Below are 16,508 nucleotides of genomic sequence, written 5' to 3'. Positions count from 1 at the left end.
CATATAACTTTGGGTGTGATATTTAATGGATTACAGCACAGACACACATCATCGACACAGATGCACAGTTTTAGCATTGACAGCAGTCTGCCACTTCAGTCAGTCATGTGAGAGAACCCTGTTACACACACATCATTAACTCACAGTATCAAACACACACACACACCCTCAATCATGCTGAGCAATTTTCAGGCACTATAAACTGTGTTTTTGAGCTACAGCACAAGAAAAAAACACACACATACACACGTTTATTAATGTCACACTTGGGGACATTACGTGGATTTCCTGGAGACTTCCCTAACTTCACCTTAACCCCTGTCCCTAATTTACTGGTCTTTAGTCTGAATTGTGTCCCGAAGGTAGACTAAGTCATATCCAGACTGTATGTACCATATACAGTCGCAGGAAAAATTATGTGAACCCTTTCGAATTACCTGGATTTCTGCTTAAACTCCACACAAACAATTATATCTTTCCACAATCTAGGAACCTTCTTAACCTCATTGAGCATTTTGCTCTGTACTCGTGCAGCCACTCCCAGGGAGAGTAGCTACAGTGCTGAACTTTTACCATTTATAGACAGTTTGTCTTACTTTAGACTGATAGACGTCAAGACTTTTAGAGATACTTCTGTAACCCTTTCCAGCTTCATGCAAGTCAACAGTTCCTAATCATAGGTCTTCTAAGATCTCTTTTGGTCGAGGCATGGCTCACATCAGGCAATGATTCATGGGAATAGCAAAATTAAAATTGATGTGTTTCTTTATAGGGCAGGGCAGCTTTAACCATCACCTCTAATCTCGTCTCATTGACTGGACTCCAGGTTGGTTGTCTTCTGACTCCAATTAGCGTTTTGGAGAATTCATTAGCCTAGGGGTTCACATACTTTTTCGACCCTGCACTGTGACTTAGATGAAAATCAGATCACATTTTATGACCAATTTATGCAGAAATCCAGGTAATTCCAAAGGGTTCACATACTTTTTCCTGCAACTGAATCTCAGAAAAGCCTTATAGTGTTTGTATGTCTGTCGAATAGAAATGTTCCCCTTCTATCCATCCAAATACTCCAGGTGGTGTGTGGACAGGCCTTTTTCTGTTCCACTGAAAATGGCTAGAGTGGATTTAGTGAGCTGATCATCCATTACAATCCTGAGCTCCAGATTTTTAAATGCACACTCACACGTACTGTAACTGCTTTGCTGTTAAACATGAGTGTGTATTATTCATTGGTTATTTCCTGTTGCATACTTTCCACAAAAAAAAAACAACACGTTTGCATCCTTTCTTCGGTCAGGGAGTGAGATTAAGACGGAGAGGTTGTATTTCACCTCCTGCTGATGACTTAGCGAAAGTGCCTGAGGGATATTGTGTATCAGTGTGTTTCTATGTGTATGCGTATGGAATAAGGTTGGGTTGAGCTGGCAGGAAAAGGAGGAAAAGGGATGAGGAGAATAGAAAGGCAATAGACAGTATAGACCCCAGTAGAGGAATGGAAGTGTGGAGTGTGGCTGATTGATTTTATAAGGAATCTGATCATTGGTATAAGTTCAGTAGGCAATGAAAACAGTCAAAAGGACATAAAAATGGAATTCATTTATGAATAGGCCAAAGCTATAAATGTTAAAAAGGGCTAACTTCCTGCAAGAGGCCTGCAGAGGCCGGAAGGGGGAGCTCTTGGCCACAATGCCCCATTCTCAATGAAGCTGAAAAAAAGGAAGCATCATGTCCGAGCATCTTTATTGATATCTCCCCTTTTCAGGTACGAAATCATTTATGCTCTTTAACTTTGGAAGATGTCTGCTAAATAGTTTTTTGTGTGCTTTGTTAACTTGCTGACTTATTTTGATTTTAAGATTATTTGTTGGTAGACTGCTTGCTAAACTCTTTCAGCGGTTGGCACAGAGCCGCATGAGGCCAGCATAGGTGCAACACACAATGTGTGCATTTTGATCGTGTTTAACTCAATAAGACACACACAATTCAATTCAATTCAATTCAATTTTATTTATATAGCGCCAAATCACAACAACAGTTATCTCTGAGCGCTTTTCATAAAAGAGCAGGTCTAGACCGTACTCTGTGATGATATTTACAGAAACCAAACAGTTCCCACCTAGAGCAAGCACTAGGCGACAGAGGCAAGGAAAAACTTCCTTTTAAGAGGCAGAAACCTCGAGCAGAACCATGGCTCAGGGTGGGCGGCCATCTGCCTCGACCTGTTGGGTGGGGGGGGGGGGAGGGGGGGGGGGGGGGGGGAGTGAGGCAGCATACACAATATCCTCACAGAGGTACAGATAGTAAAGTTGATGTTGCTATAGACTGAATGAAAAATGGTACAGATATTTACAGTTGTGTTAATGATAATAATCGTAATGTTAATGATTATAATTACAATAATAACAATAGGACTAGTAACAATAATTGTAGCAGAGGGTGTCGAGCAGGAACACGGGGGCAGCAGGTGACTCGCAACCACAGATCCAGACTCCACAGCTCCAGAGCCAGAAATAACTGCAGGAAGTGATAGGAGGAGAGAGGAGAGGGACGAGAAAGCACAAGACTACAGGAAAGGGGAGAAGTGGAGTTAGTAACATGCAATAAGGGGATGAGGTTGCATAGACAGGGAGAGAAAGAAGAGGAGAGAGGAGCTCAGTGCATCATAGGAAATCCCCCGGCAGTCTAGGCCTATAGCAGCATAACTAAGGGATGGTTCAGGACTCACCTGAGCCAGCCCTAACTATAAGCTTTATCAAAGAGGAATGTCTTAAGCCTACTCTTAAATGAGGAGATGGTGTCTGCCTCCTGAACCCAAACTGGAACCTGGTTCCACAGGAGAGGTGCTTGATAGCTGAACGCTCTGGCTCCCAGTCTACTTTTGGAGGCTCTAGGAACCACAAGTAACCCTGCATTCTGGGAGCGCAGTGCTCTGTTGGGGTAGTAAAGTACTATGAGCTCTTTAAGATAAGATGGTGCCTGACCATTAAGAGCTTTGTAGGTAAGAAAAATGATTTTAAATTCTATTCTGGATATTACTGGAAGCCAATGCAGAGAAGCTAAGACAGGAGAAATATGATCTCTTTTCCTGGTTCCTGTCAGTCTTAATGGACTTTTTCGAGCAGCCTGATAATAAGGAATTGCAGTAATCCAGCCTAGAAGTAACAAATGCATGGACTAGTTTTTCTGTATCACTTTTAGACAGGATGTTCCTGATTTTTGCAATATTACCTAGGTGAAAAAAGGCGGTCCTTGAAATTTGCTTAATGTGAGACTTAAACGACATGTCCTGATCAAAGATAACTCCAAGATTCCTCACGGTGGTGCTGGACGCCACGGCGATGCCATCAAGGGAAGCTATATCTTTAGATAATGCGTCACGGAGGTGCTTAGGCCCCAGAACAATAATTTCAGTTTTATCTGAATTTAACATTAGAAAATTACAGGTCATCCAGGTTTTAACATCCTGAAGGCACATTTGAAGTTTGGCTGATGAGTTACATCTGGCTTGATTGATAGATATAACTGAGTATCATCTGCATAACAATGAAAGTTTATGGAGTGTTTCCTGATAATATTGCCTAAAGGAAGCATATATAAAGTGTAGAGGATTGGTCCGAGCACAGATCCTTGTGGAACTCGATGACTAACTTTGGCGTGCATGGAGGACTCATCGTTAACATGTACAAACTGAAATCAATCTGATAAATAGGACCTTTAATGCCAATAAAATGTTCCAGTCTCTGTAATAGGATAGGATGGTCAATGGTATCAAAAGCAGCACTAAGATCAAATAAAACCAGTACAGAGACAAGTCCTTTGTCTGATGCAATGAGGAGGTTTTAGTAATTGTCACACAGAGTACAAGAGTGCTAATGTGTATGTGTGTGGTTCATTTTTACTATGATAAATTACTAATGCGTTTGCATGTTGCATGTTCTTTAACAGATTTGACTCAATGGCTCCTGCCCATCCCCCCACTAACTCAGCTGCTGTCTGCCCTCTAACACCTCCAACCCCACTACTCCCCCATCCTCCTCCTCACTGTCCCCCAGCCTCCTGGGAGAACCCTACCCCCCTGCCCTCCTGTGGCTCTCAGGCTAACTGCATTCTCCAGCCTGACTCCTCCCCTCCCCCACCTGTGACCTCTGTGTGCCTCACTACTGACCAGCTAAGGCCTCATCCATACTACTGCGTTTTCGAATTAAAACCTTTTGCTACGTTTGCACCTCCCGTCCAGACTACAACGATGAAAACGAAGACCTAAAACGGAAAGTTTGGAAACGCTGCCGACTCCGTTTTGCGTTTCAAAACTCCGGAGGGCGTTTTAGTGAAGACGGGCCAAAATGGAGGACTTTAGAAACGATGACGCAGCCGTTCACGCTCGGCTCTCTGATTGGGTCTTGCAAAGCAGAAACACGATGCTGCTGACCGGGTTTTTGACATCATATTTTTATTAAAATATTCTGTACCATGCAAATAACACTCATCTGCCTACACTTGTACTGTGCATGTCGCCGTTTACTTTGCAACAACTCCCAGTCTGTTTTCTGACGCCACACTCCCGTGTTACATTCAGTAACAGTCCCAGCTCGTTATTGAAAAAAAAAAAAACTGGTCTGATGCTTAGTCTGTATTTATTTATTCTTTCGCCAAATCTTCTGTAACTACAGAACAGACCATCTGCCTCATGTTTACACTGGCACGCACATGCCCAGTGCACCTGAACGGGTCCTAACTGTGCGTTTACGGTCGTTTTAATGTAGACGGAGATCAACTCCAAAACACAGGGAAACGCTGGTGTGGACGGAGATCATATTCATTTTAATTCTCCATTTGTAAACTAAAACGGAGTAGTGTGGATGAGGCCTAAGAAGACAGCTGAGGAGACTCCACTCTAACAAGGCTGCAGGTCCTGATGACGTCCGCTCCGGGGTGCTCAAAGCCTGTGCCCCCCAGCTATGTGGAATCCTTCACCATGTCTTCAACCTGAGCCGGAGTCTCCAAAGGGTCCCTGTGCTGTGGAAGACATCTTGCCTCCTGCCTGTACCAAAGAATCCACGTCCCAGTGGCTCCAAGGACTACAGACCTGTGGCACTGACCTCCCACATTATGAAGACCCTGGAGAGACTGGTTCTGGGACAGCTGCAGCCCATGGTCTGACCTCTTCTGGACCCCCTCCAGTTCGCCTACCAACCCCGAGTGGGAGTTGAAGACGCCATCATCTTCCTGCTCAACCGCATCTATGCACCTGGACAAGCTGGTGAGCATGGTGGGGGTCATGTTTTTTTACTTTTCCAGTGCTTTCAACACCATCCAGCCGGCCCTGCTGGGTGAGAAGCTGACAGCGATGCAGGTAGATGCTCCCCATCGTGTCCTGGATTGTTGACACAGTATGTGCGCCTGCAACACTGTGCGTCAGACAGCGTGGTCAGTAACACTGGGCCCCGCAGGGGACTGTCTTCTCTCCCTTCCTCTTCACCATCTACACCACGGACTTCAACTACCACACAGAGTCCTGCCATTTCAGAAGTTTTCTGATGACTCTACTGGGGTTGGATGGATCAGCAAGGTTAGTTAGTTAATAAACAGGATATTATTATCTGTTTTTGTGCAATATTATCTGTTAATAATTAATGTGCAATACTATGCTGCAATTCTGCTGCTATTTATTCACCGTACTGTTCTCCATTGCAATTCTTTAATAATGTAAATATTGTACATATCCACACCCCTTTATATTTTTCTTTATATGTTATATTTATATTGTTATATTTATATATACTACTACTACTTTCTTTCTATTATTATTTCTATTCCTTATGCCTTGATGTGTAATGTGTGCAACTGTAACACAAGAATTTCCCCTCTGGGATCAATAAAGTACTTCTGATTCTGATTCTGATGTTCGTTTCTAAAGCTTTGTTTCCGAGCATCTTTATTAATATCTCCCCTTTTTTAGGGCGCAACACAAGATCATGGGTACAGCAGAGGAATAAAGGAGAGAGGAGCTAAAGGATAAAGAGGAGGGAGAGGAGGAGGAGGGGAAGAGAGATTACACAATCAATCAATAGATTCTTACTGTGTGAATTCTGACAAAGATTTCTAAAATCAATTCACTCTCTGGGGCTCAAGAGGCACATCTCTCTCTAGGTCTCCCTCCCTCTTCTTCTGACTCTTTTTCAATGTCTTCTTCTTTAAACTATATACACTTGTAGCACATACTGGAATTTCGACCCTGCTCTCCTTTCACCTCCTGACACCGAGCTATAGCCAGGTACCCCCTCTATATGCGCTTGACAGGACACCAAACCTGCGAAGCACACTATCAGACAGTTTTGGTTATGGAAAGTCAAAGGTAACATGATGATGGCTTGCTTAATTAATGCCTTTGCAGTGAGAAAGGTTAACAAAAATGACCTACATGCTTATAAGGAAAGATGATGTTTCCCTTTGTATGATTAATTAGTGCTTGTGTGTCTGTTAGCGAGCTAAAAGCTGGAAAAAAAGAGCTTTTTATGCCTCCACCTTGACATATTTTGTGACATGAGCTTTTAATCATCTGTCACAAACTTCAAGAAGCATGAAGCAGAGCAATAATTTCCCAGTTTGTAATGCAAGCAAAGCGTGCGTGTGCGTGTGCACGTGCATGTGTGTGCGTGTGTGTGTGTGCTGGCTCAAAGTGTTGAGCATTCAGCGTGAAAATGTAGCTACATTTCTTCCGACTGCTGGGCATGTTGCTGTGGTCAGTGCCAGGAGACTGGTGCAGGAATACCCTTGAAATCAGGACAGAAACCACACACATACACAGTAAAACACACCACACATGGACTGGCTTCACTCCCAGTCTCTCAACCAACACTGTGAGTCAAAGAAGGAGAAAGACAGGAGGAAAGCCTCTTAATGGCAGTGACATGGGTAAACATGTGGGATTTTTGTTTTTGCCAAACCGTAAGAACTTTTCTTTCCTTGTTTCCTGTTAGTGACCAAAGCATCGGGAGAGCGAAACAAAAATAAAGTAATGCATGATCAAGACAAAAACATAAACTGAGAGAGGAAGACGTTAATGAAAAAGAAAGAAAAAGTTCAAAAAGACACATATTCACTATTTTGCCAAAAGTTAGATGAGAAGTTTGTCTCGTGTGCAAATATCTATGGAGTTACAGCGGAGAGGCGGTTTGTCAAAAGTGGAATAAGGAAACAGCTAGCCTGGCTCTCTACATAGTTTAAAACTCCACCTTATATATCTTGCCAAGACTTAGATGATAAGATCGTGCACTCTCAGGTCTGTACACTAAATATGTAGCTACAGCTAGCTGGAGGTTAGCTTATCTTAACACCAAGACTGAGAACAGGGGGGAAACAACTAGCCTGGGTCTGTCCAAACGTTTTCTTTGGTCTGCCACTCTTCATTTAATATAAATAATTTTGTCATTCAGTCTTCAAGATACACAAAAACAGTACATGCATGGTTGCATGCACAAAGGACCCTTGTCTTTCAGTACAAAACCATCACTCCACCTCACTTAACAAATTCACCACAGTGCATTATATAGTCCGTGCTCAATACAAAACCCACAGTTCAATCACCAATGAATGGGTCCTTATCTTAGTTCAAATCTCCACAAGAGTCCATATCTCAACAAAAACCTCATCTTCTGGATATCAGCAAGCAAACAAAAATTTTGAGTTTCAATACAAAAGTTGGTCTTGATGGTCTTACATTTAATAGACAAGCTTAGTGATTTTCGACAGCACCAGTTACCTCCCACAGTCTGGCTGGTGTTGCTGGCAAGCTACGCAGCTGTCAAATGATGAGTTCCATGTTAAACCAAGTAAATGTTGAGTTATTTAGAATTTTTTATGTAATGTAAGTCATATGACTTATGTAACGTATTTCCTTTAACCCAAACCACAATCTTATCATAAACATGACCAAGTAGTTTTGTTACTAAACTGCAACCGTTTCACAACGTTAACCACATTACAACGTCATGTGACATCCGAAAAGGAGTTCAGGTCCGGTACACCCATTGCTGGACTCAAATGTGTCATTTTGGGAGGCATGGGCAAACTACATATTTTGTCAGTTAGGTATGAGCACATCCATCCATCCATCCATCCATTCATCCATCGTCAACCGCTTATCCTGCGTACAGGGTCGCGAGGGGCTGGAGCCTATCCCAGCTGACATTGGGCGAAAGGCAGGGTACACCCTGGACCAACCTGATAAAAGAATTCCCAGTACACGCCTTTTCATTTGAATGCATTCACTTTGCTCTGTCTGGGTCTCTGCAGCTACAAGTGGTCCTTGTCTATCGCCCACCTAAGGCATCTGCTAGTTTCCTGCCTGAGCTTTCTGATCTCCTTGCTCTGATTTGCCCCACCTCTCCAGCTACCATCCTACTTGGTGACTTTAATCATGTTGATTCCAGTGATGTTTACACTGCATAATTTTTATCACTACTGGACTGCTTTAATTTCACACAACATGTCAACAGCCCCACACATGCTAAAGGTCATACACTGGACCTGGTATGCTCCACGGGTACAACCCCCACACAACTACAGACTGTTGACCTGTTCACCTTTCCGTCCTGTTCTCTGTTTCTGTGTACACATACAAGAAGTGTGTGAGAAGGACCATTACATATCGAAACATCAAACACGTGTGCATGCCTAAACTATCCTGTACCCTTGCAGGCCATCTTATCAACTATCCCCCAAACTGCACAGTTGATGACTTGGTTAATCACTACAACCTGGCCCTGTCACGTAGTCTGGACTCTGTTGCCCCTTCCTGATCACTCGATCTGTCTCCTCCTGTCCTGCTCCCTGGTTCACTGCTGAACTCCGCCTCATGAAGGCCACAGGGCGGAGGCTGGAGAGGTACTACTAAAAATCTGGCCTCACTGTCCACAAGGAAGCCTATAACGACCATGTTAAAAGCTACAAAAATGCTCTGTCCAGGGCAAAAACTAACCATTACTCTACATTCATTGGCAACCAACAACATCAATCTAAATAGCTTTTTTCCACTATCAACAGCCTACTCTGCCCACCTGACCCTCCTCAACCATCTGATGCTGCTGGCCTATGCTCCAGGTTCCTGGAATACTTCCAGAAAAGGTAGAAACTATCCACCAGCAACTGCAGCTGTCCAGCTACTCCCACCCAACCACACTACCGCTGCTGGACACAAACTATCTTCACACCGAAAGACTGCCTATCCTCTTTCTCCCCGCTCAGAACAGCTCAAGTTTTTGAGCTAGTGTCAAAAGCAAAGGCCACGACCAGCAAACAGCCAGTCAAGTCATGTCTTCCAACTCTGGGTCCCACACTGCTCAACATCATCAACCTCGCAACCATCACCTCGCTGTCTTCTGGGGTGGTCCCCACCAGCTTTAAAACTGCTGTGGTGATCCCTACACTTCCCAAAACCTGGCCTGGACCAAGATGATCCAAACCACTACCGCCCAATCTCCAACCTACCTTTCATATGCATGTTATTGGAAAGAGCTGTGGCTGCCAAACTCAACCACCATATGCTACATCACAACCTCTACGAGCCATTTAAATCTGGTTTCTGGCCCACTACTATTTAATATCTACATGCTACCTCTTGGGATGATCATCCGGAAACATGGACTACACTTCCACTGCTACGCCGATGACATCCAGCTCTACAGCACTAAATCTCTTACTCCCCTTCCACCAGTGCCGCTTATCAATTGCCTGAAGGACATAAAGAACTGGATGGAAAGTAACCTCCTCAAACTGAAAAAAAGTTCATGGTGTTTTCCCCACAGTCACTTCTCAAAAAGATTGGTGACATCACACTGGATGTGGATGGCTGCTCAATCTCTGCATCCCCTCAAGTTCACAACCTGGGTGTCATCATGGACTCCACCCTCTCCTTCCAACAGGACATCAAACACAATACTAAAACTAAAAACATCTCCAGACTCCGACAGTGCCTCTTCAACTCTGTAGCTGAGACCCTCATCCACTCCTTCATCAATTCCCAACTTGACTACTGTAACAGTATCCTGTTTGGTCTGCCCAGCAAGGTAGACTCCAGCATGTCCAGAACTCTGCGGCTAGGATGCTCACCCACACAAAACATGGACTGCACATCACTCCCATACTGAAGAAGCTTCACTGGCTGCCAGTTAAGTTCCGGATCAAATATAAAATCCTCCTCCTGATGTACAAATCTCACCATGGACTTGCACCTCAGTACCTCACAGATCAACTCCATCCCTACACTCAGTCACAGTCCCTGCGGCCCTCTGAGAAGAACCTGCTCGCTGTCCCTAATTCCAGGCTCCAGACATCTGGTGACAGAGCCTTCTGTGTCATTGCACCATCACTCTGGAACAAGCTCCCTCTTGCCATCCACTCTGCCTCCTCTCTAATAACCTTTAAAAACCAGTTTAAAACACACCTCTTCACTGAGGCCTATGGGCTTTAATCTCCCCTGGCCTCACACCTCTTCTTGCAACCTCCTTCTCCTTGTTATCATCGTCCACCTGAACAGTACTATCTGACGCGTTCAAAGTATCATTATGAAATAACACTTTTAACTACTACTACTTTTAACGGATCGGAAAAAATTAATAAAAATGAACCTGACAAAGTTTGTGTGTAAGGATGATGGCCTGGTTTATTTTTACATGGTGTGCAAAGGCCTTTACAAAAACAAAATAGGGATTGTTGTTTTCTGTTGCTGGAGAACCTTTGTGCCCAAACATCCACATTTTGTGTCATGATTCTTTCATATATTTTATGTGTGTGTAGCCTGTGTGTGTATTGTATCTAATAACACCTCCCTACAGACACACTTAGACACACAGTTGAGCAGCTGCCAGTACCCCGAGGTATGGATGTGGTCATTATAGTAGAAGTCAATGTGATGCCTTTCATCACTGTATTGTTCCACTAGTTAAGGTTATGAGTCAGTGATTAAAGGTGTTTGTAAGCAGTCAAATGTGTGTTAAAAAGTCAGAGGTGGTGTCTGATGATGCCTCAGCACTTTATGGGCTTTCTTCTGTGGTCGATATTCTTTTTATAGCATTTCGATGTTCCCCTATAGTAAGTATTTAGAGAAAATGGTTTAGTTATTCGTTAAAAGTAGCATAACTCCGACCAGCTATGACTTAAAGGGGAACTCCACCAATTTTACACATCTAAAAAAAGCGATCAAACTTGTGGCCCGCTCAAGGTTACATTAGGCGCCACTAGCATGGCACACCTGAATCTCCGACCAAACTGTTGCATTGTGGGCAATGCAGGCACTGGGTTTTTATATACAGTCGATGGTTTTGAAATGGAAGAAGAATGCGTGGAATAAATAGAACAATATCTCTGGTCCTGCTGCAGCGATTTTGATCCTTTTTGTTTTAAGCTGTTTATCGTGAGTCCAACAGTGTCATAGGAGAGCAATGCTACATCAGCTAAGTATTCTTTTAATTATCATATTTAAACCACATCATAGCTCAGTCCTACAAGTAATCATTAAGTGGCTGTCCTCACACTCTCATAAGCATAATTTTTTAATGTTAAATTTATTCCAAAAGCGTTTTAGTGATGCAGTACTGATTTGCTTATTTCTTATTTCCTTCAATCCTTCACAAGAATGTCTTTTGACAGCTCTGCAGAATCAGAATAAATAAAGTTTTCCCTTTAGCCCACATACAGTCCCCTCCAAAAGTATTGGAACGGTAAGGCAAATTCGTTTGTTTTTGTTGTTCACTGAAGACATTTGGGTTTAAGATCAAAAGATGAGTATGAGACAAGATTTCAGAATTTCAGCTCTCATTTTCTGGTATTCACATCTAGTTGTGTTAAACAACTCAGGACATACCACCCTTTGTTAGAACCCACCCATTTTTCAAGTGAGCAAAACTATTGGAACATGACTGACAGATGTTTCTTGTTGCCCAGGTGTTGCCTTTTGGGTTGATTGTCCAAATTTTAAATAGCTCTGCATGACTAGTCTAAGTTTTCCTCTGTGGTTCAAACCTAAAGACTGCATTTCCTGTTAAAGAGGATAAACCAACATGAAGACCAGAGAGGTGTCTATGGGAGAAAAGAAAGCCCGTTGTCAAGCTGAGAAAAGAAGGAAATATCGTGGGAACTGTGAAGAAAACACCCAAAACATCAATAAGTGACATCACCAACGACCTCCCCAGTGCAGGGGTGAAGGTATCACAATCCACTGTTCGAAGAAGACTCGGAGAGCAGAAATACAAAGGCCACACCACAAGATGCAAACCACTCATCAGCAGGAAGAATCGGAAGTCCAGATTGAAATTTGCAAAGAAGTACAGAGATGAGCCGCAAAAGTTCTGGAGCACAATCTTATGGACTGATGAGACCAAGATCAATCTCTACGAAAGTGATGGAAAGGCCAAAGTGTGGAGAAAGAAAGGAACTGCTTATGATCCAAAGCATACAAGCTCATCTGTGAAGCATGGTGGAGGTAAAGTCATGGCTTGGGCGTGCATGGCTGCTTCTGGAACAGGCTCATTAATATTTATTGATGATGTAACTGATGATGGTAGCAGCAGAATGAATTCAGAAGTGTACAGAAACATTTTGTCTGCTAATTTACGGAGAAATGCATTGAAACTAATCAGGAGGAAGTTTATCATGCAGCAGAAAATGACCCAAAGCACACAAAGCCAACAAAACAAAGGACTTCATCAGGGGGAAAAAGTGGAAGGTTTTAGACTGGCCAAGTCAATCAGCTGACCTTAACCCAACAGAGCATGCATTTCACCTCCTTAAGAGGAGACTGAAGGAAGAAACACCCCGAAACAAACAAGAACTGAAAGAAGCTGCGGTAAAATGGAATAGTATCACAAATGAAGAATGCAACAGTTTGGTGATGTTGATGGGTCACAGGCTTGAGACAGTTATTGCAAGCAAGCGTTATGCCACCAAATATTAAATGTTATTTACTTTAAGATTATTTGTTCCATTACTTTTGCTCACCTAAGAATGCGGTGGTCAAAACGGTGATATGTCCTAAGTTGTTTAACACATCTAGATGTGAATACCATGAAATAAAAGCTGAAATTCTGAACTCTTGTCTCATACTCATCACCATTCCTATACTTTTGGAGGGGACTGTACATATACTGTAAGAATTAATTCTCTCTGTCTTAGTTTTTTGCAAGAAAATGTTGACACTGTTTTTTGAAGCAAGCTGAGGGTCTGATAAAGTGTAAAAACAACATTATTTGTTCAGCTGATCTGAAGGCCCCTCCATCTTATTTTCAAACAAACCTAACACAGATAGGGTAAATCAAACACTAACATTTTTTTTCCAATCACCGACTGAAGTGTAGTCAAGATAATTTAGACTCCCATCTCAGACAGACTCCACCTCGGTATCCCCACATAGTTTTGTGTGCACAGACATTCTTGCAGCTTTCTTGAGAACAGATGTTCCTTTTGTAGTTAGTTTCAGACAAATTTGGATGACTGGCAAAATGTTGGGCATCTTTATCAAATATTGCCAGCCTACATGGTCTAATATTGCTCTTCTTAATAAACACTCTGAGTAAACTATTATTTAATTTAATTTATCAAGCAATATTTTTACCCTACTGTTTTGTACTGACATGTGATGAATGAATGCATCATAATGCAGATTAAGCTAGTGTTCTTTTGTCCTACACAAACAAGACAGTCTTTCTCACAAAGGCTGTAATGAAAGACGTGAAAATCCCTGGAATGTAACCGTTCAAACGGGTGATTACAACAAACAGCATTTTTACTTCTACATTAATTCATGTCATGTAATGGCAAACGTGTTTAAACACACAACTCTAAATGGACTGAAATGTAATATGTTTTAGATTCAAAGTCAGCATCTGTATTTCATCAAAGTAATTTCAAATAGTTGTTCTGGAAAGAAAACATCACTGTCTAATGGAAACTGAATTGTAACAGATTGTTGTTTGCCTCCTTCACTTCACTTTACAAAAGGCAAGTGATAAGTTCTGAGGGGAATAGCTATTATAATTGAGGAACAATGCATCTTTTTTTCATGTGAAGTTCCAGAGCAGAACCACACCCTAAACACTTCTCATTCCTGTCATACGTCTATAAACGCCTTGCTGCCCTGCACACCAGTTCATTGGCCATTCCCACCCGCCAGTCACTACTTACACATTTCATATTCAATTATTTATCTGTATCAGCCCCCTCCCCAGTCTGGGTCAGCTTTCATTTCATTGATTTTTAAGACTAGACATCTGTACTTTGCTCAGTAAAATTTGGAACCCCCCAAAATCCAGATTGACCAGGTTCAGCAACCGTGCCTCTTGGAACAGACCCGAGAGCAGCTGAGTGGCAAAGCTTCAATCACAGACAAGTGAAATCAGCTGGTCCAGAGTTGAGTCAAAATGGAAACATTCAGACTCCCCACCCTCCATCAGTGTAAACAAGTTCTAAACTTGTTTTTGCACAAAGAATTCAGTATGAGGTAATGTGCCAATGCATCTGAATGAGGATCACTGATGTAAATGACCACCGTCATTATTATGTGAGACAAAAGGCAATAGGTTTGACTTTAAAGGAGTGCAAACTGCTGGATTGTGATTGGATTGCTCATTGGAAATTCATTGTCACTTAGCTGTGTCTTGTGTATTATCAGACCAGCCTTTGAGAGGCTGAAAAACAACATGTTTGTATTGTCTCAAGAAATAAGATTGAACAAAATATAAGATGGAACCCTAAAGATAATTAGGTTACTGATGTTAAAATGCCCAAAGTGTCACAAACTGGAGCAGGAACAACACACACCTGCAGATAATTGAGAATCAGCTGGTATCTGCTGTAAAAACTACTTCAGTGTGAGCACTGCTCTAAGATGGACCTGTATTTCACTAAAACAACTTCAGTGTGAGTTCACAATGGATGGCAGTTGTAATTACTCATGTTTTTGAACATATTGGCTTTGATATAATAATGTCAATGTAGCTTCAAAGGTTCACTATGTTGTGATTTTTTTTGTGAAGTAGTTTGTTGATGTGCTAAAACTTGTATTGTACTTCATTTGTACATTGCTTTGGACAAAAACGTCTTCCAGTTTAATACATGAATGTATATTTATGTATATTGTATGTTGCTTTGAATGAAGCCTGAAAACCAAAGACAACTGTAGGGCCTTCTAATAAATGTTTTTAATATTTGTGTATGTAACTTTTTAGATTTCCATTGCCTAATTTAAAGTTTAAATATAAACTCTGGAAAAAATGTAACCGCTCATGTGAACAAAGAGGCAGATCAGACATCCATATAGAAATGCTGATGAACTTTTGGAAACCATTATGGTCACTGGCTCCACCTCCAGCCGTAATGACCCATCTACTTATCAAAAGGCCCTCACTAACCTGCACTGCACACCCTCTAATGTCCTATTGTCCCAACAGGACTTATACCTAGAACTGCACTTCTACTCTGTGTGTGGGACTCAACTCCTCTGACTCTCCAACAAACAAAATGCAGAACAGGACAGAGAAGTTTGGGGCTCAGCTGCCTCTCTTTGCTCCAGCCAGCAGCTCTCAGCAGCATCTGTTCAGGAAGAGCACCACCTACCTGGCTAAGATTGCCGTTATCCTCCAAGACGCTCCCGGCAAGATGCTCACTTTCACTCAGGTAAGAAAGAGTCAAGACATTTGCAATAACCATCTTTGAGAAAATTGTATAGGAAACGCAAATTGTTGTTTGAAAAACATTTAATTTAATTTCTACTTGATGTTTTGTAGTTGATGGACAGACTGGCACCATTAATCTCTGAAGACAGAAAATCTGTTGAGAACAACATCAGAGTTTGTTTATCAACCAGCAAATGTTTTGTCAAGGTAAGTTTCTAGTCCAAAACTTTGGATATTTCAAATGAACAAATGTATTATTTCATTAAGGAAACAGCTCAACCTTGTCTCTAAAAACCCTGTGCTGTATTTTTCAGGTCCCGGTGGTCCCAGAGTCACTGGACAGTAAGAGAAACTACTGGAAACTGGACCCCAATCAGATCACAGCAAAGATGGTGCGTCGTCACTTCAAAGGAATCCTGCAGAACTTCCCTGAGTTGGCCTCCAAAGTGGAAATGGAAAACACCAGCAGACCATCAGAGCACCGCTCAGCTCTCCACTCTCCTGAACCTGCGGCCTGCAAAGCTGTTCAGATCAGATGTGAGGTGAAGTTCAGCAGTCCCTTCTCAATTGAGTCCCTCCTGAAGAGAGACAGTCCCTCTGCTCGGGCCTCCAGAGCTTCTCCTCTGTCCAGCGTGCCGGTCAGAGTGGAGCAGCAGCCTCGGTCCACACTCGGACACAGAGTTGGGACAAAGAGGAGCTTCAGCTGGGACTCTGAGGAGCCTCTCCTCCTTCAAGCTTCAGCTGGAAGTTCCCCCATCTGCTCAACAGGGGGCAGCACTCACCATGAACTCACTGCTAATGGAGCCACTGAGCCCTTCAAGAGGATGCATGTGTGCA

General features: G+C 42.5%; 1 protein-coding gene and 1 pseudogene across 3 annotated transcripts; one reads left to right on the top strand and one right to left on the bottom strand.

Annotated features, from left to right (window-relative positions):
- Positions 1–2,739: 2,739 nt before the first annotated feature.
- Positions 2,740–3,597, bottom strand: LOC123976278 (annotated as a pseudogene).
- A 10,742-nt stretch (positions 3,598–14,339) lies between these two features.
- On the top strand, positions 14,340–16,508 carry LOC123976190 (forkhead box protein H1-like; the record flags this gene model as incomplete). Of its 3 annotated transcripts, none has more annotated exon segments than XM_046058119.1 (4): positions 14,340–14,497; positions 15,447–15,672; positions 15,783–15,878; positions 15,986–16,508. In XM_046058119.1, coding segments are annotated over 3 exon segments (775 nt in total), but the record flags the coding sequence as incomplete, so codon positions are not given.

This window comes from Micropterus dolomieu, linkage group LG09 (genome assembly GCF_021292245.1).
Source record: "Micropterus dolomieu isolate WLL.071019.BEF.003 ecotype Adirondacks linkage group LG09, ASM2129224v1, whole genome shotgun sequence".
In the NCBI taxonomy this organism is placed as follows: Eukaryota; Metazoa; Chordata; class Actinopteri; order Centrarchiformes; family Centrarchidae; genus Micropterus; species Micropterus dolomieu.
Note: the sequence above shows the minus strand (reverse complement) of the source record. Positions and strands in the feature narration are given on the sequence as shown.